At 59.2% G+C, this 26,566-nt stretch overlaps 1 protein-coding gene across 1 annotated transcript; it reads left to right on the top strand.

The window, feature by feature from the left end:
- The first annotated feature begins 251 nt into the window (after nucleotides 1-251).
- On the top strand, nucleotides 252-26,565 carry SNAPC4 (small nuclear RNA activating complex polypeptide 4). The gene is made up of 23 exons (XM_060101981.1): nucleotides 252-327; nucleotides 1,405-1,547; nucleotides 2,472-2,518; nucleotides 3,819-3,986; nucleotides 4,114-4,239; nucleotides 4,732-4,810; nucleotides 5,256-5,337; nucleotides 6,286-6,390; nucleotides 6,477-6,549; nucleotides 6,796-6,960; nucleotides 10,013-10,160; nucleotides 10,298-10,404; nucleotides 10,520-10,614; nucleotides 12,653-12,747; nucleotides 17,570-17,649; nucleotides 17,983-18,456; nucleotides 19,694-19,937; nucleotides 20,390-20,460; nucleotides 21,000-21,104; nucleotides 21,822-21,849; nucleotides 22,773-24,406; nucleotides 25,537-25,661; nucleotides 26,479-26,565. The coding sequence occupies exons 2-22, from the start codon at nucleotides 1,418-1,420 to the stop codon at nucleotides 25,651-25,653; spliced, it is 4,173 nt and encodes a 1,390-aa protein (XP_059957964.1). The 5' UTR covers nucleotides 252-327; nucleotides 1,405-1,417; the 3' UTR covers nucleotides 25,654-25,661; nucleotides 26,479-26,565.
- The last annotated feature ends 1 nt before the right edge of the window (nucleotide 26,566 follows it).

The raw sequence follows: 26,566 nt of genomic DNA on the forward strand, positions 1-26,566 counted from the left end.
CTCGGTTCCTCAACCAAAACCCTGGACACAGCTAACCGAGAAACAGCACAGACAGGCTCGGTGGCTGCGGGAGGTCCCACCGCGGGGGAGAAGATGCTCCGGACCCGGTGACCAGGCCCCTTGGGGCCGCAGCGAGGCGCCGGCGGGCGCCGGGAGTTCCGCGGGCGGCCGCGCGGAGGCAGCACGGGCCCGCCCGAGAGCCCCTTTCCCGGCGTGCCCCGCGCCTCCGCCAAGGCCTTGGAGGCGGGACTTCCGGTCTGCGGCTCAGTCGGAGCGCCGCTGCTAGAAGCGTTGGGTACGGAGGCCGGGCGCCGGCTCTGCGCGCAGGTGAGGAGCGACGGGCGAGGGCCGGGGGGCGAGGGCAGGGGGGTGGCTGGTGAGGAGCGGCGGGGGGCGGCGGGGTCCGCCGCGGGCCTTATCATCACCGGGGCCCCGCGGGCGCCGTCGGGGGCAGAGCGTGCGGGGCGCCCCGACGCGCGGGGGTCCCTGGGCCGGGACCGCGCCGCCGTCCTGGAGGCCTCCTTCCCGCTGCCCGAGGAGGTAGTGGCCCCGCGCCCACCCGGAGCGGCTGTCGGTTCTGCAGACCTGGCTTCAAGCCGAGTTAGGTTATAAACACTTCGCATTTCAGCTTTGTGCCGCTGCGCGAACTGGGGACGCTCTGGTTGGCGGCGGCCCTGATGTCGCAGTGGAGGCCCCCGTCGCCTGCAGCGGGGAGAGGCCTTGCACGGGCGGGAGGAGGCTTCTCCTGAGTGGTTTGGGCTCCTGGGTCTGTGCTTCTGTTCCCCTGGCGTTTCCTCTGCCGCCCACTTATTCTCCCATCTTCGACCCCTTTTTAGATTTTCCACATCCTTGTTCCTAAGAAAAGAGATCCCTGTTTCTTCGGCAAGGGTTTGTTCAGTGTCAGACAGCCCCGAAGGCCAGGTGCTGTGCTAGATGCTGGGGCTACAGCAGACCCAGGGGGCTTCCTCCCAGGGCTTTGAGCCCTGCCACCTGGTCAGCGTGTATTTCAGTGCTCACTTGCCCAGTACCCTGTGTGTCCAGGTCTGTGCCGCGGGCAGGCGGCTGCACCTAGGGTCCATGGGCCTCATTCTTGTCCTCTAGTGACTATGCCACCACGCCCTCCTTTTAACGCACTGGGTGGCCAGCTCACTCATGGCTTGGTGGCAGTTGGACTGTTTTGGTGTCCATCACTCTTCCCCCCTGTGCTGGTCGCAGCCTCAGGGCGGCTGACAGAGGAAAAGCGGGAGTTCACGGGGTACAGGTGGGTGTCAGGTCGGTCCCAGGGCTCCCCGGGCCCGGCCTCTCACCCGGTGCCTGCTTTGGTCAGTCCCCTGCAGGGCTGCACGTCTGAGGGCTGGTGGGATTCCTGCACCCCATTGGCTTATAACATAATGTATTTTGCAGGTGGGCAGACGTCATGGATATAGATGCTGAAAGAGTCAGAATATCGAAGGAGATCAGGGAGTTGGAAAGGATTCTGGATCCCAGCTCTTCGAGTATCAACGTGGACATCTCAGAGTCAAGTCTCGACTCGGATTCTGATGCAGGTCAGTGTCCACGCTCCTTGGTCAGAGCGGCCGTGTCTGCCCTCGGGCTCCAGTCAGCCGCAGTGTGCTGTGGTGCTGGACAGTGTGTTACCACCCCTCCCTCGTCAGTCCCTGGCCCCGCTGGCTGTGTGCGAGCACCCTGCCCCGTGGTGCAGCCGGCTGTCCTGGGAGGAGGGGCCGTGCTGCCCTCCTCAGCAGTCAGAAGGTTTCAGGGCTGAACTCGCCCCCGTGCTTGAACAGTCACCACTGCTGAGACCCATGGATCTCTTCCCTGGGTTCAGGCAGCTGCCCTCTGTCCGAGGACCCTGCTGCCAGGGCTCTTGTTCTGTCCACTACCCACGTGCTTCCCTGGGCCCTGAGTGTCCCTCCCCGCAGCTCTGGCTGGAGGCCTGCCTGCAGTGGCTGAGCCGTCCAGGGCCCTGGCCTGCTCAGCCTGCTCAGGCCCAGCTGCAGCTCTGAGACCGAGCCTCTCACAGTTCCCAACTACACCAGGGCCTTTTCTCACTTGGCATCGGGGCCTCTGTGCCTGTCCTGTCCCCTCCTCTGAGTGGCTTCACTTCCCCCAGGACAGCGCTGTCTCCCGTGAAGCCTGCCCTGGTCGTCCCCGCGGTCACCGTTCCTGCACGCCCGGCCCCACTCCGCGTGGGGCTGGCGTCTTCTCTTTCTGGCTGACCTTGGCCTCGGCTTAGTGCCTGCCCCACACAGTCGATGGGCAGTGCTCGGCCACTGGGCATGGGTGGGGAGGGGGAGGTCCACGCAGCACATGTCCCACCCTCTGGACCTCCCTGGCCTCCGCCCCTCTCGTCTGCCTGGGAGATGCTCCGTGTGCTGCACTGGCCGTCGGCCTCCTCGGCGCCTGTGGCATCCCATCGCCAGCCACCGTCTCCGTCGTAGTTACTGACACATGTGCTTGCGTTCTTGCAGATTCGCTGCCCGACGAGGACTCGGACGCTGCTGGTCCACTGCTCTTGGTAACTTCTGGCCCGAGGTGGCTATGCCGCTGAGGCAGGCGCACCACCCTGCCAGGGGTTCCGGGGAGGGGGCGTTCTGAACTCATCTTGGTTTTTCTGCATTTTTAAAGTGACGCGTGTTTGTTAGTAAAGAGGAAACACCCCGAAGTATCGTCAGAAGTAAGGTTGCCCCTAGACATACCGCTCTTAACAGCTTGGTGTTCACACCTCTTGATTTCTCTGAGCTCCTGTTGGCTCCACTGACCTCAGGGGACGTGACGTGACACACGGGAGGCTGAGCGGGCTGCCTGGGTCCTGCCCCGTATTCACCTCTCTGCCTCAGTTTCCCAGTCTGTGCCATGGGGGCACTCCCAGCACCAGTCAGTGCGCATGTACCAGGCCTAGAACAGCGCCGGCAAGTGAGCACAAAGGTGGTGCTGCTGTTTAACTATTTTTTGCTTATGTTGTGATTTTATGTTAGTTTGGAAAATTTTTACAGTTGGCTTTTTGTTTTTTTAATCAAGTCAATAGAAACAGAATTGCTTCTTATTTTTAGTAGCTGGGTGGTTCTTCTGATATGGATTTACTGTAGTTCCATGGTTTTTAGACGCGTCGCCTCGAGATAGACATTGGGGTTGGCTTTGTTTTTAGTCTTCCAACGCTGCAGCGGCCCCTGTTTCCGCTCACCATGGCTGCCAGCAAGCCTCTTACAAAGTCCAAGTTTTACAGAAGTTTTTATTGTAGAAAGTGAAAACTGCTTATTTTGTTACACTTCGCCACCTGAAATTGTATTCTTAGACAGTACTTTTATTTTTATGGATTGATTGATTGATTGCTGCGTTGGGTCTTCGTTGCTGTGCGCGGGCTTTCTCTAGTTGTGGCGAGCGGGGGCTACTCTTCGTTGCAGTGCGCAGGCTTCTCGTTGTGGTGGCTTCTCGTTGCAGAGTACAGGCTCTAGGCGTGCGGGCTTCAGTAGTTGTGGCACACGGGCTCAGTAGTTGTGGCTTGCGGGCTCTAGAGCGCAGGCTCAGTAGTTGTGGCGCACAGGCTTCGTTGCTCTGTGGCACGTGGGATCTTCCCGGAGCAGGGATCGAACCGTTGTCCCCTGCATTGGCAGGCAGGTTCTTATCCACTGCGCTGCCAGGGAAGCCCAGAAATTACACTTAAATTGAACTGTCTTAAAACTGGGAAATGTGTCTGTATGCTGTGTGGTCCTCTGTCAGGGTGGTCTCACACCAGCTCAGTGGCCAGAATGTAGCTCCACTGGGGCCCGGAGGGTGCGGGAGTGTTCCCTTACCTGCAGTTTTCCGCTTGTCACCAGGAAGGAGAAAGGTGGGGGGAGGCCAGCAATGATGAGGACGACCCCAGGGAGAAGGCACTCCCTGAAGACCCAGAGACCTGCCTGCAGCTGAACATGGTCTACCAGGAGGTCATCCGGGAGAAGCTGGCGGAGGTCAGCCTGCTGCTGGCCCAGAACCGGGAGCAGCAGGTAGGACAGGGTCTGGCCCCAAGAAGTCCTGCAGCCAGGCCTCCCGGGACCAGAGCTCTGGGTCCCCTCCTCTCCAAGGGGAGGCACTGCTGCCTGGCCCACAGGTGACCCCTTGTGTCTGCCCCAGGAGGAAGTCATGTGTGGACTGGTGGGGTGCAAGGGCCCCAAGGTGAAGGACAGCAGGAACCTGCCCTCGGGTCTGTACGTGGGGCACTTCATGAAGCCCTACTTCAAGGACAAGGTCACCGGAGTGGTGAGTGGTGCAGGCTCTGTGGGAAGGGACTCTCGTCCCCGCAGCATTCTGTGGGTGTTGTGACTTCCCTTGGATTCTTCAGGAGAGCATTCCCCAACCTCCCTAAATTAAAACTCTGCCGGGTTCAGGGGTGAAAGTCAAGGTCTCCTCCCCTGGAAGGTGGCAGCTGACCTCGCTGCACAGAGAAGCCCCTGGGGCGTTTCCTGGAGAGGTGGCGCCTGGGCAGGAGTGTGGAGTCCTAGCAGCAGAGGTGTCCCCGTGGTTGATGGCAGTCCCGCCCCCCTTGTCAGCACTCGTGGACTCACTGAGCTCACCGTTGTGCCGCCGGGTGGTGTCCAGAGCCATTCTCAAGGCAGCGCTCTAGGACCAGGCGTCCGGGGCCCGGCCTCACACGCGGCCGGGCTGCTCGAGAAGCTGGGGGACAGGGTCCCGAGTCCCGGCGGGGAGCACAGTTGGGTTCCATCCACATCATAACACGACGCTCTCCGACAGGGGCCTCCTGCCAACGAAGACACGCGGGAGAGGGCCGCCCAGGGCATCAAGGCTTTCGAAGAGCTCCTGGTGACCAAGTGTGAGAGCCCAGGCCCAAACCTCAGCACCTGCCCGGCTCGGGCTTGAGGGGCCTTCACCCCACCCTGCCTGTCCCCAGGCCTCCCCACAGGCGTTGGATGCCAGGCTCCTCGGGGCCTTGACCGCTGGGCCTGGTCACTCGGAGCCCTGCTCTTCCCGCGCCGGGTGGGGTCCTTGCGGTGACACTGTCATGAGGGGCAGGCCCAGCCCCCAACCCTGGGCTCGCTCTCTGGTCTCTCCCGCCCCGTTCCTGAGCGTGCAGCCCTGGGGGGCCCTGCCCAGGGGTGGAGTTGGGGGGTGCACGCTGGGGAGAGTCCTGGGCGCCCGCCAGCACCTTCGCTTACTCGCCGCAGGCCTGCACGGGGCACAGGGGTCGCTGAGGGGGTCTGACCGAGGCACACGCGTCCTGGGGACGGCGCAACCACATCCTCTTCCTTTCTTCTCAGGGAAGACCTGGGAAAAGGTCCAGCTCAGAAAGGCAGTGGTGAGCGACCGCCTGCAGCGTCTGCTCCAGCCCAAGTTACTCAAGTAAGTCTGAACGCGGGGGACGGGAAGCCGCCTGCCCCCGGGCGGGGCCGGTCCAGGCTGGCGGCTCATGATGGCCAGAGGCCCCGTTAGCCGTGCCCCTTGCTCTGCTGGGTTTGCTCCGCTGCAGCGGGAGTGGCACTGCTCCTGAACCTTCTCGCATGTAAGGCAGCCGGACGTCTAGGGTGGCGCGTGAGGGCGGGGCAGGCCTGGTGGCCATGTAAGTCATGTGACCTGGGTGCTCTCTCTGGCATGGGCCTCAGTTTCCACCCCTGGAAGTGAGGACCATTTGCAAGACATGCATCCTATGTGTGCCGGTAGCATGGTGTCTTGTGACCACATCACAGCACCTGGGGTCAGGCCAGGGGTCCCAGGGGCTGCCCACTGCCTCACGGCTTGACGTGTGGGTCAGGATCTGTTGTGGTGACAGGTCGCTCCTCGGGCTGTAGGAGAGCTGGGTTTTCTGCTTGGCCTGTTCTGGAAACGGTTATTTCCCGTAGTGGTAACTGCAGCTCTGGCTTCGGTGCTGGGCGTGAGGGTCAGGATGTCTGGAAGGCCTCGCTGCGTGCGGAGCGCAGGGCTGGGAGCTGGGACACAAGCTCTGGGACGGGTGCCGGTAGCGTTGTCACCCGCATCAGCATCGCCACACTGGCCGCCAGTGTGACTGTCGTGACACCCAGAGGGAGGGCCGCTGCTTTCCTTGTGGGCGTGAGGGTCAGGGCAGCTTACAGAGAGTGAGCAGCTTGTTTGCGGTCGCAGGGTTCGCCTTTGGACCCCGCACCGAGTCTGTGCTGCCCGTCGCCGTGCTGCGTGGTGTGGTACGGGGTGACCGGCTCTGCGGGGTGTGTCCCGGATCTGTGGAAAGGCCGAGCCAGCCCCAGAGACCCCCACGTGCCCCCACGGGGCACAGCAGCACCGTCGGTAACCTTGGTGCCTCTTCCTGCCTCTCAGGCTCGAGTATTTGCAGCAGAAACATAGCAGCAGCGCAAGCGAGGCGGAGAGGCAGATCCTGGAGAAGCAGATCAGGGAGGCTGAGAAGGAGGTGCAGGACATCAAGTGAGTGGGGTTCTGCCGGGGAGGGCGTCCTGCGGGGCGAGCCGAGGGCAGCCGGCGTGACCCCATGCCCTGGCCCCGTCCTCCAGTCAGCTGCCCGAGGAGGCCCTGCTGGGGGACAGGCTGGACGACCATGACTGGGAGAAGATCTCCAACATCAATGTGAGTTGGGGCAGCTCCGTCCCGGAAGCTGGGGTGGGGGTCAGCACCGGGCAGCGAGGCCGAGACCCACGTGGCCACCAGACCTGCCGTGACCCTCTCCGATCAAGTGCGTGTCCACAGCGTGGGGTGGTTTCCGGGGCTTTCCCTGCTGGCACGTCTCGGCACCCTAGACGGAGCCCCCAAGCCCCGCAGCCCAGCAGCCCCTATCAGGGCCGCAGCCCCGCAGACAGGTCTCTCTGTCTACAGTTCGAGGGCAACCGCGGCGCACAGGAGATCCGCAGGTTCTGGCAGAACTGCGAGCACCCGAGCATCAACAAGCAGGAGTGGAGCGCGCAGGAGGTCGCCCAGCTGAAGACCATCGCGGCCGCACACGGCTACCTGGACTGGCAGAAGGTCGCCGCGGAGCTGGGGGTGAGGCTGGAGGCCCGGCGGGGTCGGGTGTCTTCAGGCCGCACGTTGCGCCGCGGCCAGGGCTGTCCCTTGGAGCTGCCGGAGGTTTCCCTCCTGACGCTTCCGAGGGTGTGGCCCTGGGGAAGGGTGCCCCCTCCACGCCTCCCCAGGCGGAGTTCGGAGGCTGCTCAGACCCCGCTGCCTCTCTCAGTGCTCACGTGCCTTCCACCCACATCCCGGACCAGCCTTTGAGTTCCGTCCAGATCCCTTCCCTCCCCGAGTTCCCGCCTGTCTCTCCCTAGTAGGCTTGAGGGAAATTTATTTTGGTGGTTTGAGAAGAACCTTTTCCTGGTTTCTTTTGGGTTTTGTTGTCTTTCTCATCTCCTGAGGTGAGAACTAAGTTCTCACTCTCACCTCTGTCTTTAGCGATGAAGGCATTTAAGGCCTGGTTTTCCGAGAACAGCTTGGTATGAAGTGTCTCCTTTGTACCGGTTTTGGAGTGTCTGTGATTTCAGTTTTCATTCCCTCTTTGGATCTTAGCTTATGTAGGAATGTGTGTTTTCATTTTTAAATACTGAGGTTTGTTGGAATCCCTTTTGTTATTCTTTAGTTTGAATTTTATGACCTGAGAATGCAGTCTGTAAAAATCTCCATTTTTTAAAATTTCTCACTTTTGTGGCCAAGCACGTGGTTGCAGCAGACCAAACTAAACTTACCAAAGCCGTTCAGAAACAAAAGTGTGCTCTGCCCTGAGAGTCTGGGTTTCCGTATAAGCCTATTAAGTGGAGTTTATTATATTATTGAATTTTCCTCTCCGAAAGAATTGTATTGATGGAACTCGGATGAAGCCTGACATAACTGTTAAAAAGCCGTTTTGTTCTTGTGTCTCTCACAGCTTTGCTGTATACATTTAGCTGGTGTGCAGTTTGGTACAGTAGCTTATATTTGCTTGGTAAATGAGGCTTTAGAAAAATTCTATGTGCTGAGTCCTAACCGCTGGACTGCCAGAGAATTCCCTTTTATGTCTTTAGTTCCTTAGTGTTTTTCTTTTTTAAGATTTTTTTGTGTGTATTTTGGCCGCACCGTGCGGCTTACAGGATCTTAGTTCCCCGACCGGGGATTGAACCCATGCCCCCTGCAGTGGAAGCGTGGAGCCCTTACTGCTGGACCTCCAGGGGATCCCCAGACCGTTTTTTAGAGCTGTTTAAGGTTCACAGCAAAATGGAGAGGGCGGTACAGGGGTCTCTCACGCACCTTTGCCTCCGCACGTGCACAGCCTCCCCTGTCATGAACATCACTCACCAGGTGTAAAAAAAGGACGGATCTACGTTGTCGTGTCGCAATCCCCCATGGTTTACCTTGGGGTTTGCACATTCTGTGGGTTTCAACGGAAGTACAATGACACGTACCCACCATTATCGTCTAGTACGGAGTGGTTTCACTGCCCTACGAGTCCTCCGTGCTCCACCTGTGAGTCCTTCCTCCCCCAGCCCCTTGCAACCACCGTTCAGTTTACTGTTTCAATAGTTTTGCCTTTTCCAGAATGTCCTGTGTTTGTAATCATGCAACATGTGGCCTTTTCAGATTGGCTTCTTTTACTTATGGACGTGCGTTTAAGGTTCCTCTGTGTCTTTTCATGGCTCGATAGCTCATCTCTTGTTCATGCTGAATGATGTTCCATTGTCTGGACGGAGCGGAGTTTATTTTTCATCCGCCTGCTGAAGGGCATCTTGGGTGCTTCCAGGATTTGTCAGTCATGAAGAAAACTGCTGTAAACATCCACGTGCAGGTGTTTGGGTGCACAGAAGCTTTCAACTCCTTTGGGTAAATACCAAGGAGCACAATTGCTGGACCGTTATGTTTAGCTTCGTAAGCAGCCGCCACACTGTCTTCCCAGGCGGCTGCACCACCTGCGTCCCCACCAGCCACGGATGAGGGTTCCTGCGGCTCCACCCCCTCGCCAGCATCTGGCGTTGTCAGGGGTCCACAGCTTGCCCGTTCTGATAGGGACGTCGTGGGGCCTCACCTTCATTTTCATTTCCCTGGCGACTTAGGACGTGGTGCTTCTCCTCACGCGCTTACTTGCCATCCGTGTATCGTCTTTGGTGACGTGTCTGTTGGTCCATTTTTCATTCAGGTAGTTCATTTTCTGATGGTTGAGTTTTAAGAGTGCTTTGTGTGTTTTGGATAACAGTCCTTGTCAGATGTGTCTTCTGCAAACATTTTCTCCCAGTCTGTGGCTTATCTTCTAATTCTCTTGACATCGTCTTTCATCGAGCAGAAGTTTTTAACTTTAATGATGTCCAGCTTACGAGTTCTTTCTTCAGTGGGTCGTGCTTTTCGTGTCGCGTCTCCAAAGGCCTCACCACCTGCACACCTCAACTAAACGGACTGCAGGAGGCTGCCCACCCTGTGCTCTGTAGCCAGAGAGCTTGCTCTGGAAAAGAAGATAGTTCACACCACCTTCATCGGCTCTTGGAAAACCCCTTCCCCATAGGAGACGAGTGAGGGGGCGGATTTGGGCAGAAATATTCACGGTGGGGACTGGGGGGCTGTGTGCTCAGCTGGAACTCGGGTGGAAGCCGGGGGGCCGTTGCCTTGGAGCTCTCCTTGCGAGGGTGTCCCGGACGCAGACGCCACACCAGGGACTGCCCAGCACCCCAACCCCCAGCCCCCTGCACGGGCGACGCTCGGCCGCCCCTGATGGGGGCTTCGGAGAACCGACTCAGGGCTCCAGGGTCCGCGCCACGGTGCTGGCACGTGCCTGGCAGGATACTTTCGCGCGTAGACTCGGCTGAGCTGAGGCCTCCGTTGGGAATTTGAGTTAACAATATGGTTTTGGTGTCACATAAATGGGGAGCTCTGACGGCTTGTGGACATACTTGCTTTCATAAGCCAGTGTTGGGGACCCTCTTTAGTGGGCCCGAGCCTTCTGTCGGGGGCACTCTCCACTGTCCCCCAGGGGCCTGGCAGGAGTGCAGCCTTGGCTTGCAGTCGGGCGTCCCCCGTGCGTGGCGAGTGCCCATAACCACCCCCCCCCCCACTGCCCCGCACTGTGCTTTGGCCCCAGCAGACCTGCCGCAGCGCCTTCCAGTGCCTGCAGAAGTACCAGCAGCACAGCCCGGCCCTGAAGCGCAGGGAGTGGACGGAGGAGGAGGACCGCGTGCTCACCCGGCTTGTGCAGGAGATGCGCGTCGGCAGCCACATCCCCTACCGGAAGAGTGAGTCCCGTGCCCGGGAAGGCGGAGGCTCCGGCTGTGCCCTAGTCACAGCTGTGCGAGCTGGTGGGGCGGAGTGGGGGTTATGTCGTCCCGGGCGGCCGGGAAGCGTGGCGCCCACAAAGCCCCTCTGTCCCCAGTCGTGTACTACATGGAGGGCAGGGACTCCATGCAGCTCATCTACCGGTGGACCAAGAGCCTAGACCCCAGCCTGAAGAAGGGCCTCTGGGCCCCAGAGGAAGACGCGGTACGCCTGCAGGACCCAGGGGAGCTGGAGCCTGGAGTTGAAAACTGAACTGGGGCCGGGGAGGTCGCGACCGTGGCAGCAGAGGGACTGTTTGTGCGCTGCTCTCTCTCTGCAGAAGTTGCTTCGGGCAGTCGCCAAGTACGGGGAGCAGGGTTGGTTTAAAATCCGGGAAGAGGTGCCAGGTAGGAGCGACGCCCAGTGCCGAGACCGGTGAGTCGGACAGCGCTGGGCAAGGGAAGGCCTTGCTGGGGTTGCCTCCGTGTGGGCTGCGGGCCGGGCTGGGAGACTGGCCCGGGGTCATCTGCTGGCGGAGGAGGCTATGGCCTTGGGGGCTAGGTGTACCAGGGCTCACCTGCTCAGGAAGCAGGGCAGCTTCTTTTTGAGACCAGACTTGTGTACAGGCTCAGCTGGACATCCTCTGAGATCCCCTGGTTGGCAGTTTCCCTGAGCCCCGTGATCTAAATTCCTCTCCCAGGTCTCTGGTGGCAGGGCTTCTGGCAGGCAGCTTCAGCTTCGTCCTTTTCTTGGCTTGCTTTTTTTTTTTTTTCTTTCTTTTTAACAGCTTTATTCTGTAATTCACATATAATCCATTCATTTAAAGTGTACAGTTCTATGGGTTTCAGTGTGTTTATTGAGCTGTGCAACCATCATCACAATCAATTCTAGAACGTTTTGATCACCCCACAAAGAAACACTGTTCCCTACTAAAAAACGGCAGTTCAAGAGTGGGCAAAGGGGACTTCCCTGGTGTTGCAGTGGTTAAGAATCCGCCTGCCAGTGCAGGGGACACAGGTTCGAGCCCTGGTCCGGGAAGATCCCACATGCCGCGGAGCGACTAAGCCCGTGTGCCACAACTACTGAGCCTGCACTCTAGAGCCCACATGCCACAACTGCTGAAGCCCACGCGCCTAGAGTCCGTGCTCTGCAACAAATAGAAGCCATAGCAATGAGAAGCACGCACACCGCAACAAAGAGTAGCCCCCGCTCGCCGCAACTAGAGAAAGCCCGCGTGCAGCAACAAAGACCCAACGCAGCCAATAAATAAATAAATGTATTTTTTTTTTAAAAAGTGGGCAAAGGACTTGAATAGACGTTTCTCAAAAGAAGACTTGCAAATGGCCATTAAGCACGTGAAAAAATGCCAACACAATTAGTCATTATAGAAATACAAGCCAAAACCACAGCAGGATACCACCTCACACACCTTAGGATGGTTAATGTTTATAAATAATGAGAAATAACAAGTGTTGGAGAGGATGTGGAGAAATTAGAACCCTTGTGCACTGTTGGTGGGATCATAAAACGTATAAAATGGTGCAGCCACCTTGGGAAACAGTATGGAGATCCCTCAGAAAGGTAGACCGAGAATTACCACATTATCTAGCAATTCCACCCAGTACCCAAAAGAATTGAAATCAGGGACTCAAACAGAAATTTGTGCGCCCGTGTTCATAGCAGCACTGTTCACAGCAACCAAAAGGTGGAAACAACCCAAGTGTCCATCAGCAGATGAGTGGATAAACAAAGTGTGATTCTAGTGTATGGACACTAGAATGTTATTCAGCCTTAGAAATGAGTGATACTCTGATAGGTGTTACATCATGGGTGAACCTTGGAAACGTGAATGTTTGTGTGGATATACATACTCATTTCTCTCAGCTATACCTACGAGTGGAATTGTTAGGTCACATGGTGATTCTGCTTAACTTTCGAGGAATGACTGTCCTCCAAAGTGGCTGTACCCTTTTACATTCCCACCCGCAGTGTAGGAGGGTCCCAGTCTGCTACATCCTCACTAACACTACCTGTGATTAGAGCCATCCTAGTGGGAGTGAAGTGGTATCTCACTGTGATTTTGGTTTGCATTTCCTGAAGACTGATGATACTGAGCAGCTTTCCTGTGTTTGGCCATTTGTGTGTCTTCTCTGAAGAAACAGCTATTTCTGTCCTTTGCCCATTTTTAAAATTGAGCTATAAGGGTTCTTTATATATTCCGGATACGAGTCTCTTAGCAGATACGTGATTTGCAAATATCCTGTCCCAGTCTGTGGGTTGTCTTTTCACTTTCTTGATGGTGACCGTTGAAGCACAAAAGTTTCTAATCTTGCTGCAGTCCAGTTGGCCTGTATTTTTCTTCTGTTGCCTGTGCTCTGGGTGTCATAGCTTAGAAACCACTGCAGATGCCAGGGCAGCAGCAGGAGGCCATCTTGGCTTCTAAAACGTCCCTTTGTTTTTATGTTGCTTTCAGGTATCTCAGGAGGTTACATTTTAGCTTGAAAAAGGGACGATGGAATTCCAAAGAAGAGGAAAAGCTAATTGAATTAATAGAAAAATATGGTGTCGGTAAGTTCTTATTTTTTTGTTTTGGTTTTTCTAGTTTCACACATACTACATGGTGATTTTAACATTTGCGTGTGTTAGGGAGTGATCATAGTAAGTCTAGTAATCATCTGTCCCCGTACAAAGTTATTGTAACGTTATTGACGATGTTTCTTCTTCCGTGCAGAGCGCCCCCTGGCTTATTTATTTGGTAGCTGGAGATTTGTACTTCCTAATCCCCTTCACCTGTTTGGCCTCCCCCCTCCCCCCTCCCCCCAGCAACCACCCATTTGTTCTCTGCATCTGCGGGCCTGGTGTCTGTCTGTCTGTTTTGTGTGTTAGACCCCATGCACAAGTGCAGTCACACGTCCTCTGACTCACTCCACTTGACCTAACACCCTCTAGGTCCGTCCGTGTTGTTGCCAATAGCAAGATTTCTGTTTTTCCCTTTTGTGGCTGAGCAGTGTTCCATTGTATGTATAGACACTATGTTTTCGTTATTGTTCTCTGTCCGTTCATCTATCGATAGACAGTTAGGTTGCTTCCGTATATTGGCTGTTGTAAATAGTGCTGCTGTGAGCATGTGGGCGTTAGCTCTTCTTCACATGGTTTGGAGAATTCACCTGTGGAGCCATCTGGTCCTGGACTTTTGTTTGTTGAGAGTTTTGTTTCGTCTTTTGTTTTCTGTTTTTTTTTTTTTTTTTTTAACTGATTCAATTTTATTACTGGTAATCAGTCTTCATATTGTCTATTTTTTCCTGATTCAGTCTTGGGTGAATGTGCTTTTCTAGGCGTTTATCCATTTCTTCTAGATTGTCTAGTTTTTCGGCGTATAATTTTTTGTAATAATCTTACATGGTCCTTTGTATTTCTGGGGTGTTGGTTGTAACTTCTCCTTTCCATTTCTGACTTTATGGGTTTGGGCCCCCTCTTCTTCTTGATGAGTCTGGCTAAAGGTTTATCAGTTTTGTTTATCTTTTCAAAGAACCAGCACTTAACTTTCATTGATTGTTTTCTGTTATTTTTTTAATCTGTTTCATTTATTTCCACTCTGATCTTTATTATTTTCTTTCTTCTATAACTTTGAGCTTTGTTCTTCATTTTCTGGTTCCTCTAGGTGTAAAGTTAGATTTTTTAAGTGAGGTTTTTCTTGTTTCCTGACATAGGCTTGTATTGGTATAAACTTCCCTCGTAGGACTGCTTTTGCTGCATCCCATAGATATGGATCTTTGTGTTTCTATTTTCATTTGTCTCCAGGTGTTTATTTCCTCTTTGATTCCTTCAGTGACCCATTGGTTGTTTAGTGGCAGATTGTTTAGCTTCCACATGTTTGTGTTTTTGAAGTTTTTTTCTTGTAGTTGATTTCCTTCTTTTTTTTTTTGTGGTATGTGGGCCTCTCACTGTTGTGGCCTCTCCCGTTGCGGAGCACAGGCTCCGGACGTGCAGGCTCAGCGGCCATGGCTCACGAGCCCAGCCGCTCCGCGGCATGTGGCATCTTCCCGGACTGGGCATGAACCTGTGTCCCCTGCATTGGCAGGCGGACTCTCAACCACTGCGCCACCAGGGAAGCCCTCTTTTTTTTTTTTTTGGTAGTATTTATCTATTTACTTTGGCTGTGCCGGGTCTTAGTTCCAGAACTCAGGATCTTTTTAGTTGTGACACACAGGATCTTTTTTAGTTGCGGCATGTGGAATCTTTAGTTGCAGCATGCGAACTCTTAGTCGCGACGTGCATGTGGGATCTAGTTCCCTGACCAGGGATGGAACCCCAGCCCCCTGCATTGGGAGCATGGAGTCTTAGCCACTGGACCACCAGGGAAGTCCCTCTTGTAGTTGATTTCTAGTCTCATACTGTTGTGGTCAGCAAACATGCTCGATATGATTTTACTCTTAAATTTATTGAGACTTGTTTGTGGCCTAGCACGTGGTCTGTCCTGGAGAGTGTTCCATGTGCACTTGAAAAGAATGTGTATCCTGTTTGGGGGTGACATGTTCTGTATATATCTGTTAATTCCATCTGGTCTCACGTGTCATTTAAGGCCAGTGCTTCCTTACTGATATTTTTTTCTGTCCATTGATGTGAGTGGGATGTTAAAAGTCCCCTACTAGGGCTTCCCTGGTGGCGCAGTGGTTGAGAGTCCGCCTGCCGATGCAGGGGACACGGGTTCGTGCCCCGGTCCGGGAAGATCCCGCATGCCGCGGAGCGGCTGGGCCCGTGAGCCATGGCCGCTGAGCCTGCACATCCGGAGCCTGTGCTCCGCAATGGGAGGGGCCACAACAGTGAGAGGCCCGTGTACCGCAAAAAAAAAAAAGTCCTTTACTACTATTATGTTACTGTCAATTTCATTTTGCTTAATTCTCTCTATTTCTGTGAGTTAGGTCAGTTAGGTTTCTCGATCTTGGAGAACTGGCCTTGGGTAGGAGACATCCTATGGGCCCAGCAGTGTAGTCTTCTCTGGTCACCAGAGCTCTGTGTTCTAGGGGTGCCCCTATATGGGCTTTGTGGGCCCTTCTGTCGTGTCAGGGTCAACTACTGTGGTGCTGGTCGGCAGGGCCGGCCCTGGTACAACGGCTGTGGGCCTGCTGCAGGGCAGGGTAGGCTTCCTGCGTGGTTGGCTGCACGTCCGGGGTCGGGGAGCAGTGCTTGGAGCAGGGCTTCTGGCAGGCGGGGCCATGTCCCCAGAGCTAATAAGCTAGAGGGAGGATTCCAGAATGGCGCCCACCAGCACTGGTGTTGCTGCAGTGGACCTGGCTCCCCAAAATGGCTGCCACCGGCGTCCCCACCCCCAGGGGGAGCTCCCTTTACCCCCTGCCTCTCTGGGAGGCTCTGCACCGGCGGCAAAGTGTGTCTGACCCAGGCTCCTTGCAAACTGCTGTCGCACGTACGATTCTGAGTGCGCCCTGTAGGAGCGGAGTCTCTGTGTCCCACAGCCCTCTGGCTCTCCCAGGTGTATACCCTGCTGGCTTTCAAACCCAAATGTTCCAGGGGCTCGTCTTCCGGGTGCAGGACCCCCCAGGATTGGGAGCCCAGTGTGGGGCTCAGACCCTTCGCTCCTGGAGAAAGACTTCTATGACGGTGATGTTCCTCCCATTTGTGGGCTGCTGACCCGGAGGCATGCACCCTGACTGCGCTGCGTCTCTGCCCCACCCCGCCCGTCTCATTTTGGTTTTTTCTTTGTGCTTTCAATTGTGGAAAGTACCTTGTTGGCCTTCAGGCCATTCTCATGTGTGCTAACTCTGTGAGTAGTTGTACTTCTGGTGTGTCCATGGGAGGTCAGCTCAGGGTCTCCCTACTCCGTGGTCTTGGCATCTCTGGTGAGTTCTTGATGCATTTGCTGTCCAAGGGCTTCTCACAGCTTTGAGTTCATGCTGGAGTTCTGCAGGTACCACTGGAGGCCTGTGGTTTGCTCTCATCCTAGGCTGCCTCCCTGGTCATCAGCTCTTCTGCCCTGTGTTTTTTATATTTTGGCCACGCCATGCGGCTTGTGGGATATTAGTTTCCCGACCAAAGACCGCACCTCGGCGTGAGAGCGCAGAGTCCTAACCGCTGGACCACCAGGGAATTCCCGTTCTGCCCCATATTTCATCATCTCAGCAGGTGGTGGTGTTTTTTTCATTTTACAAACCAATTCATGTTCATTATAGGAAATTTAGACTTAGAGATGTATGAAAAGAAGGAAAGGAACGTAACTCATTTCCTGTCTCCAGAGGTGGCTGCTGTCTGCTGGCATGCCCTTGCCGGGCACTTCCCTGTGCAGGTGGCTTTCCTAGGAAGAGCCAGCTTATTGAAGTTGAGTCATTCCACTTTTTTTTTTTTTTTTTTTAGATGATCATCAACTGATTTTAATTAATTAATTTATTTTTGCTGTGTTGGGTCTTCGTTTCTGTGCGAGGGCTTTCTCCAGTTGTGGCAAGCGGGGGCCACTCTTCATCGCGGTGCGTGGGCCTCTCACTGTCACGGCCTCTCTTGTTGCCGAGCACAGGCTCCAGACGCATAGGCTCAGTAGCTGTGGCTCACGGGCCCAGTTGCTCCGCAGCATGTGGGATCTTCCCAGACCAGGGCTCGAACCCGTGTCCCTTGCATCAGCAGGCGGACTCTCAACCACTGCGCCACCAGGGAAGCCTGAGTCATTCCACTTTTAATTGAGCAGCTATTTTTTACTTTATGATGTGTCGTTATGTTATCCGTTACTAATATTTTTTTATGTCTTTACACATTCTGCGTCCTAGTGTTATTTTCAATACAGTGATATATTTCCTTGGATAATAGTACACAGGTTATTCTATCAATTTTCTGTTAATGGACATTTAAGTTGCTTCTCATTTTTTGTTACAGGGGTGGAATGAGCTGAGGGTTCAGTGGCTCAATCTTTGCTTATATTTGTAACATTTCCTTAGAGGAAATCCTTAGACGTAGCATTGCCAGGTTTGAGGGTTCTGTCCCACACAGTCAGACTGCCCCATAGAAGCAATGCCCCACCAGCACTGTCTGGCAGAAAACACCAAATAATTTGAAACGTCTGGTTTAGAAGCCTGGAATAGCAGGTATTCAAGGGCCGTTTCACGTAAACGTGGGTGACTTTTTTCTCATGGTTGTGCGTTTGCTAGAACTTCCCTCGGGCTGGTTATCCGTTGAGAGTCAGATGCCCATCATCTCACAGAGCAGCTCGGGTGTGGGAGCAGCTCGGGTGTGGGAGCAGCGTGAGGGTTCCAGCGGAACACAGTGCGAGTCTGCTAGCGGGGCCACCAGCGTACGGTGGAGAGGAACCCTCTTCTCCAAGCTGCTAAACTTGTGTTGTCAAAACCTGTTTGTAAGAAGTAACTTCCGTGTTGTTTTGCTCTTGTAGGTCACTGGGCAAAAATAGCCTCTGAACTACCCCATCGAACAGGTTCCCAGTGCCTAAGCAAGTGGAAAATCATGGTCAGGGTGAGGCTTTACTAAAAGTCAGCCGAAGGTCCCAGCCCCCGGGGGCTAGCGTCCCCGCAGGCAGGACGAGGGGAGAGCGGCTGGCGGGCGAGAATTGGGGCGTCTGGTTTCCGGCCGTGGCGTCTCTTCTTCCAGGCGGCCGAGGGCAGAGGGAGCTCGACCTCCCCACTCAGAGCGGCGGGAGGGCGCTTCCACCCAGCACGCCCAGCCCCTTTGGCCCCCTGGAGGCGCACCTACTCGAGGCCTCTCCCCATAGGCCTGGCCTGCCTGCCCGCTGTCCCCCGCCACTGAGCCCTGGGGGGCTGGGACCTCCAAGTAGCCCTCCCCCTACAGAAGCAGCAGCGGCGCAGGCGGGGGCGGCGGCCGCCTCGCAGGGTGCAGTGGAGCTCCAGCAGCGGGGACAGCGGCACCACCAGCGGGGACAGCAGCACCGGCAGCGGGGACAGCGAGGACTCGGAGCCAGAGGCAGCCCTGGGGGCCCTGACAGGTGGCCGGGCGCTGCTGCCAGCACAGTATGTGGTGCCTGACGTGGACCTGTGGGTTCCCGCCCGGCAGAGTGCCAGGGAGCTATGGGGAGGGGGGGCCGGGAGCTGGCCAGGACCCTGTGATGCCTGCCCCCGCCCTCCCGAGGGCTCTGACACGGCCCGGGGTGGCCGCTGGGAAGCTTGCACCATGGCCTCAGCCCCAGCAGAGCCGGCAGGCCAGGCGCGGGCCCCCTCCGGGACCCAGAGCACCAGCCTGAGAGGCGTCAGATGCCCGTGCTCGACGGATGCTCGCCCCTTGAGCTCCATGGGGCCGGCGCGCCAGGTAGGCCATGGGCGGGTGGGAGCTCTCCTGCTTGGGGTCAGCGAGGCTGTGCTCAGGGATGGGGGTGGCCGAGGCTCGTGCAGCTGAGCCCTGGGTGTGGGCAGACGCCTCCTCCCTGCACGTGGCAGTGTGCGCTCCGGACCCGTCCACTCGTTCCGGAGAACTGCCCAGGCAGAAGCTTGCTTCCCGAGGCCGGCCCCTCCATTTCCCCAACCTTGTTGCTTGCTTTTTTTTTTTTTTTTTTTTTGGCCACGCCGCACAGCTGTGGGATCTTAGTTCCCCAACCAAGGATTGAACCCGGGCCCCGGCAGTGAAAGTGCTGAGTCCTAACCACCGGACCGCCCGGGAATCCCCCAGCTTGCTTGCTTTCAAAGCTCTGTGGGAGAGCTGCAGGGACAGGGTGGGTGCTGCCCCGAGCTGTGGGGCGGGAGGTGGGCGCAGCGAGGAGGAGCTGTTCCTTCGGTCACCTGCGTCCAAGGAGGCCCCTGTGGAGGGTCCCACTGTCCGCCTGCTCTGGTCTGACTCAGCCGGTCACACGTGGGCATGTCCATGGATGTGTCGAGGCCCTGGGCTCAGACACGGCTCTGGCCACGTTTGCGTGGCGTCCACATTGGGGTGGCTGTTTTGTGCTGGGCGTGGTTGGAAGTCCACTCTCTGACACCAAGGACAGTGGACGCCACGGCCGCCGTGCCACGTGGGATCGTCTCTCCTTGAGTCTGTGACTGCAGGGCCTTAAGCCCCAGGGTTTGTCTCAGGCACATCGTGTCATCAGCTCAGGGAGCTGCCCAGAAGAATGGAGAATCTGTTAGTCCTGGGTGTGGCCGAGCTGGGCAGCTTCTTGGAGCCAGGCCTTAGGGACCCCCTGCCCTCCTCTGAGGTCACCACACTCCAAAGAGTGTTTCCCAGCGGCCCAGGGCGCAGGTGCGGGCCACTTTGGGGTCTGGGCAGGGAGCTGTGCGTGCTCCCAAAAGCAGCAGCCTCCTGTGGTCTGTCAGGGTGGGGACGTCCACTGGGGCCCCTGGAGACAGCGCTGCAGGCGCTCAGACCAACGTGGCCACTTGGTGCCAGACGCGGCGCCCCAGGCCGCCAAGACCACCTAGATGCCCACCACCCGTCTCGTCTCCCATCCACACCCTGCTCCGGCACCCAGCAGGAGTGGAGGATGGTGAGGGTGGGCGCGTGGCCGCCCTGCAGCTGAGCCTGGCCAGGAGCCCCAGGGGCCTTTCTCTCCCCACAGAAGGAGCTGAGGCAGCCACACGCGCGCAGCACCGCCCCGGGACCCACCCCTGGTAGTGGCGGTGGCAGTGGTGGGGCCAGGCCCTGCATGCGGCCGCTGTGGCACGGGACCAGGCAGCGGCGCCAGGGACACGCCCTGCGGAGGAGGCTCCTTCAGCACCAGCTTCTGACGGCCGTGAGCCCGTGGGTGGGCGAGGTCATCCTGCCGCGCACTCCCCGGAGGCCCGCCGTGGCGCACAGTCGAGGTACTGCCTGGGGGCCCCTTCCCTGCGGGGGCCCCCCGTGGGGCCCAGGGTTAGAGTCGGTCGGGGGAGGGGGACTGGAGGGGACCTGCAGGCACATGGAGGTCCCAGCTGCCCTGCCGGGGAGGGGGAACGGGGGAGGGGACCGTCCGCCCAGTGTCGACCTGCGGGGCGTTTGGTTTTGCCTCTCCTGTTCTGCTTAGCACCTGGTGGCCGGTTCAGGAAGTGACCAGACACTCAGGCCTAAGCGGGAGCATCTTCTCGTGCCTAGGTGTGGGTCCCACTGTCTGGGCGGGCGGGACTCTCGGGGCTCAGCAATGTGTGCCAGCCTGCCAGCCAGGTCCTCGCCCTTCTTTCTGGTTGAACACGGCGGCAGCTGGGTGTGGGTTCTCTGGGGCCCCTGCCCCGTGCTCAGTCTCTGGGCCCCTCTGTGCACGTGCCCTTGTGCCCTTCAGCGGACGGCATCAGGAGGCGGCTGCAGGGCGCCCACCTGACCAGCACCCCGGTGTTCACCCTCTTCATTCAGGTAAGAAGCCACCGGTGCACACCTTGTTTTCTCTTGTGCGTTGCATTTTTCGTGGAGTTTGGAAGTTTGTGGTAGATTCACTTAAGTCCAGCTTTTTAAAGTTGTGGATCCTTAAAAGTGGCTCTTCCGTGGCCTACGCTTCTCAGCGTTCGACTCAGCGTGGAAGGGGCAGCCATGGGGCGGTGTCCCGGCCGCCGTCAGCTGAACGCTACGTGGGAGGGGCTGGGCGCTGAGGGGAAGAGGGGCTGGGCCGTCCCGAGGGGCTGGGTCAGGGCAGGAAGGCGGCGGCACTGAGGTGGCCTGGAGGACCTGAGTCCTGGCTAGGGCCTGAGCCACGTGGCCCCAGCCTCAAGGGGCTGTGCGGGCCCAGCCCGGGCCTCTGGGGCGTTGGGTCCGCTCCACGAGAGCAGCTGTGATCAGCGCTGGCCTGAGCCCCTCTGTGGACACCCTCATGGCCTTGGCCCTGCAAGGGGGCGGGGGGCCTCAGGATGGGAAGGAAGGCCTCCTGTCACGTGGTGTCGTGTGTCCACATCCCTCAGCTGTTCCAGATCGACACAGCTGGCTGCATGGAGGTCGTTCGGGAGAGGAAGGCCCAGCCGCCCACCCTGCTCCAGGCTGGTGCCCGGGGCTCGCCACTCCTGCAGGTGAGGAGTGAGGGTGAGTGCCAGGCACGGGCTTCCCTGGTTCCCGCCACCCTTCCCTCTTGTCCCAGCGGCACAGCCAGCACGGGGCAGATGGCGCCTGTCCAGCCGGGCAGAGAGGCATTTCCGGGTCCCCGCAGGCCGGGGCCAGCCCGAGACACTCCTGGGAGGCGTCTGCCCGTCCCCCGGGGAGGGCCCGGGGCCCTGAGGGGCTTTGAGGCGAGTCCAGGGGGTGTGGGGCCCGCCTGGCTCCACAGCGTGTGTTCCTCCCGCCTTGCTGTACCTCCCTGGGTGGAGCGTGGGGGCCATTGGGCGCCTGCTGCCCTGGGCACTGGCCCCGCTGGGGTGGCAGCCTGCTGCCGGTGGCCAAATCCTTGAGTCTTGCAGCTGGAGGCTGTGTCCCTGAGCCCGGTCACCTCGGGAGGAAATGACAAAACAGTGTTGCTGGTCGGAGGACCAAATACGGTCCTGTGGTGGCCCATCCAGGCCACGGAGCCCCGTGCCCTCCTGCCTAGACAGCCAGGCCCCCTGCCTCTCCCTGCAAAGCCCACACAGCCCTGACCCCGCCGAGATGAGCTCTCCCAAGGGTGCCTTTGGGTGGAATCATGTTGGGGGTGGGGCGACAGGCTAGTGTGGTGGTCTTGGTGGGGGGTGGAGAAGTGGGTCTGGGCCCTTGGGGACTTCCCAGAAGCGCTGACGCTACTCTGGTTTCTTTTCCAGGTACCCTCAAGTGCCCAGAACACCCCAGGTACTTCCCATCTGTCTCTCCCTTTATCTGGGTGGTTTGTGTTTAGTGGGGAAAGGGCCAGACCTGTTGCAGGTTTTGGATTTCGGTGGCTCGCGGTGGGTCCGTTTTTGTTTTTTTTGTTGTTGTTGTTTTTTCAGTTAATTCATTATTTATTTTTGGCTGCGTTGGGTCTTCGTTGCTGCGCGCGGGCTTTCTCTACTTGCGGCGAGCGGGGGCTACTCTTCCTTGCAGTGCGCAGGCTTCTCATTGCAGTAGCTTCTCTTGTTGCGGAGCACGGGCTCTAGGCGTGCAGGCTTCAGGGGTTGTGGCACGTGGGCTCAGTAGTTGTGGTTCGCGGGCTCCAGAGCGCAGGCTCTGTAGTTGTGCCGCACGGGCTTGGCTGCTCTGCGGCATGTGGGATCTTCCCGTACCAGGGCTCAAACCTGTGTCCCCTGCACTGGCAGGCAGATTCTTAACCTCTGCGCCACCAGGGACGTCCTGCGGTGGGTCCGTTTGAATGCCATCTCAAGGAGGAGGCCTGGCTGGTGTGGCTGGTGGGGCAGCATCTGGTACGGGCCTCTCCTGCCTGTGGCCACCAGTCTGCCCACACCGGCAGAATCGGGCGAGGGTCTGGGGTCGTGAGAGGTGACGTGCAAGGAGGAGGGCGGTGTAGCCAGCAGTCCTTGTCTGGAAGGTGTTGGAGATGTCGGGCTGATGCGCAGGGCCGTCGTGGGCTGGCCTTCCTCCCGGGCCCGCCCTGGTTGGGGGCAGGAGCATGGGGGCTCGGGGTGCCGTGCGAGGGAAGGTCTGGGGACGTGCGGCCAGGCTGACGTGCCCCTCTCGGCCCAGATGCCAGGCCCAGCGGCTGCCCACTGTGAGGGCCCTTCCCCTGGGACGCATCCTGTCTCGGGAGCTCATCAGCCAGTGTTGTGTCCTCCCTGCAGGCTGCCTCCTCCAGAGCGTGCCGGCCCAAGGAGCTGCGAAGGAGAGCACCCGCCACACAGGGAGCGGAGGGCCGCAGGCCTGCCACGCGGAGTCCACGCCACGGGCACCCCCGCAGGCTCCGTGCGGACCCCGGCCCAAGCCCAAAACTGTGTCTGAGCTGCTTCGGGAGAAGCGGCTGCGGGAGGCCCGAGCCAGGAAGGCTGCCCAGGGCCCTGCGGTCCTCCCGCCCCAGGTGCTGATCTCCTCGCCTGTGTTCTTCCAGCCGCTGGCCCCCCAAGGCCCCCCAGTCTCCAGTACCATGCTGTCTGGGCCTGGGGGCCCTGTAGCGGCCGGTTCAAGTGCGTTAGGCTCTTGGGCCTCAGCCATGGAGGAGAGACCCCTGACGCTGCAAGCCTTTGCCCTCGCTCCGGCCTCCACAGGAGCCTTGAAGGCCCCGGCTGCCCCTGCTGCCTCCAGGGCCCCAGGTCTGGGCCCCGGCCAGGTCCCTGTGAGCTGCCGGCCAAGCAGTCTCGGACAGTCTCAGGCCCCTGCCACGTCCCGGAAGCAGGGCGTGCCCGAAGCACCACCCTTTCTCACTGCAGCCCCTAGCCCTGTTCAGCTGCCTGTCCAGCCCCTCAGCCTGACACCAGCTCTGGGCACACACACGGCAGCCAGCACCCCTCTGCCTGTTACCTGGGTGCTCACAGCCCAGGGGCTGCTCTCAGTGCCCGTGCAGGCGATGGTGGGCCTTCCGAGGCCCACAGGGACTCCTGACCCCCAAGGGCTATCGGTGACTCTGCTGCCCTCCCCAACTGCGACTCAGGCAGACCAGGGCCCCAGGCTCCCTGGGCAGGGCCACACCGGGCAGCCCCCAACCAACACGGACACAGAACCAGACCCCGCCTCCAGGACAGAGCTCTTGACCCTTCCGACGCACCCCACATCCCAGAGCTCTGCGGAGATGGACGTGGCCCATGGCCCTGGGGGACTCACCCCTGGAGAGGCCCAAGTGGCTGGGGGGACATCTGTACCCAGGACCTCCTCCCAGGCTACACCCCTGGCTGACGACTCTGAAGCGGAGCCCCCAGGGACCACCTCAGGGCCAGGGGAGCCCAGGAGGCCTTTGGGCCTGGAGGGGCCACCCCCGCCCTGGCCCAGGCCTGAGAAGAGGGCCCTGGACTTGGGCCTCCTCTCCCAGGAGGGTGAGGCAGCTGTGCGGGAGTGGCTGAGGGGGCAGCGAGGGGCGCGTGTGCCCCCCCTGGGCAGCAGGCTGTCCTACCAGCCCCCCACGCTGTGCAGCCTGCGGGCGCTGTCTGGCCTCCTGCTCCACAAGAAGGCCCTGGAGCGCAGAGCCGCCTCCCTGGGGCCCGGCGGGGCAGCCGGAGCCCTGCAGGCCTCGCTGGGGCGGGTGCGCGCGCAGCTCCGGCACAGCCCGGCCTACCTGCTGCTGCGGGTGCGCTTCCTGGCGGCCTTCGCCCTCCCAGCGCTCCTGGCCACCCTCTCCCCCCGCGGCGTCCCCACCACCCTGTCGGTGGCCATGAGGTCCAGCCCCGAGAGCGACAGTGACGACAGCACCCCGGGGGAGCCGGAGCTTGTGGACAGGCGGCCGGGGGGCTCGGCCGGCGGTCCGCAGGCGGCCGCCACGCCTGCTCAGGTAGGCGGTTGCAGGTGTGGCGCCCTCGCCCCCCCCCACGCCCGTCCGCATCCCCCGGGGCGCCTCACCCCCTGTGGGTGTCGGCCCCCGCCCGGAGCGCCGGGGGTGGGAGCGGGGGTAGGTCGTGCAGCTGGTTTCTGCGGAGCAAGAGGCCGTTCCGTGCGCCCCGCGCGCGTGGACTCCAGCGGCCGGAACCCCACTGCCGGCATGGGGGTCCCGCCACCCAGGCCTCGTCCACAGGAGTCTCCGTGCCCCCCCGCGCGTGCACACACACGCACCCCTGGGGGGCTGTCTGTGCGCCTGCACTTTGTGGGGTCCGTCCACTTGGCGACTCCAGCACGTCCACGTCCAGAGTTCTCTAAGCTGTGGAAGCAAAACCACTGTGACTTGTTTCCTGACAAGAAACCCGATGCACACACATGTGAAGTTGTCCCCTGACCCGGGCACCCAGGGAGCCCCTAGTCCCTGTTGCCTGGGCTGAGCAAGAGAGCCAGGTCGCCTCAGGACAGGGAGGGGCCTCAAGGTCCCTGGCAGGTGGTGTCCGGCGAGCAGGTGGTGACCCCCCAGAGAATCCCTAGAAGCAGTCCCTCACCTTCATGCGGGGTGGCCTCGCTGCTGGCCTGGTAGAGCCTGGGGCCGCCTTTACGCATGGCCGGGGCCCGGGAGGCAGGGTTGTTGCTCGAGCTGTGCCGGTCCCACCTGCCCACGGCCCGGCCCGGCCCACCTCCTTCCCGGGAGCACGGCCTTAGGAGTCCGGGGCGGGCTTCTGGACTGAAGCAAAGGCAAAACACTGCTGGACCCTAGGTATTGAGGGCAAAAGGCTCGCTGTCCCCCGTAGTGTGTGCAGCCTCCCATGGTCCTCCATCCCTGCCCGGCTAGCCCAGTTTGGGGGAACCATGACATAGGTGGCTGGCTATTGGGGGGCTGCTCAGAGGGGATTGGAGCCCCCGAGTGAGAGAGGGGTCAGTGGAAAGCCAGAGCCCGTGTGTGACCCCAGGAAGGCAGCACCTCCTGTCCCATCTCCGCGGGGACAAGTCCAAGGAGCTACCTGTCCCTCGCCGCCACCCCGTCCCCTGCCCATCCTGGCTGGAGGGTCACTCTTGTTCTCTTCTGCCTGGACTTTGTTTCAGGGAACGCCACACCCCGGACAGGCCTCCGTCCCCTCCTGCCCGGACGGTCCTGATGACCTTGATGTGCTCCAGACACGGCATGCCCGGCATACCCGGAAGCGGAGGAGGCTGGAGTGAGCAGCAGGGTGAGGGACCTGGGCCCTCCCTCAGCTTTGCACGAGGCACACGGGGCCTCAGGAGCTCATCTCAGCTTGTTGGTGTCACGCAGGGTGGGGTGTGGTATATCCAGGCCACTGCGGGGAGGGTCTGGGAGACTCTCCCCTCCCCCACTGGGCGCCACACCCCAGCCTCTGCTGCTGCCCTCCGGCCGGCCCACGACTGCCATGGGGCCTTGGCACTGATGTCCTCTTTGCTTGGCACTCTTCTCCCCGTCTGTCTGCAAGGCTTGTCCACCTCTCTGTCCGGGCCTCGCTCGGTGGTCAGCTCCTCAGACACGCCCTCCCCACCGTCCTGCGGTGGCATCACTGTCCCAGTGCCCGTCTGTCCTCGTGCCACTTGCCCGTCCCTGACACCTGACATCCATCCGTGTATTTGTCTGTTGTCTCCCCTGGAACGTGAGCCCGTAGGGCAAGCATAGGGTCCCCGATGCCCAGACAGCAGGCACCAGCTAGGCCCAGCATGGTCGGTTTTCACACGCCGAGACCCGGGTCGGGGAGGGTGTTGCAGAGGCAGGAGCCGGGTCCTCTCGCGCAGTGCGGGCTGCACTGTGGGAGGTTCTGGGTCCTGGCTGGATGGCTAGGGCGGGAGCGAGAGCTCTGGGTGGGCGGGGGACCGCAGAGGGCATGCCGGGGGTGGGCCCGCTCCGTGGACCACAGGTGGGCGGCAAGGCCTCACTCCACCCTGCCCTGCCCCACGAGGCAGAGTGCTGTCCCTCTGCGTTCCCATCCGTGGGGTCCGGCTGCGGTCAGGGCCCCCTGCCATCAGGGTGATCTTGTGTTCCAGGACTTCCCAGGGCCGGACAGCCACTGCCGCTGCCGACAGGAGGTGGGGCTTGTGCTGGACCCAGGCGAGCCTGCCCACCCTGGGAGGC

Source organism: Mesoplodon densirostris, chromosome 6 (assembly GCF_025265405.1).
Source record: "Mesoplodon densirostris isolate mMesDen1 chromosome 6, mMesDen1 primary haplotype, whole genome shotgun sequence".
Classification (NCBI taxonomy): Eukaryota; Metazoa; Chordata; class Mammalia; order Artiodactyla; family Ziphiidae; genus Mesoplodon; species Mesoplodon densirostris.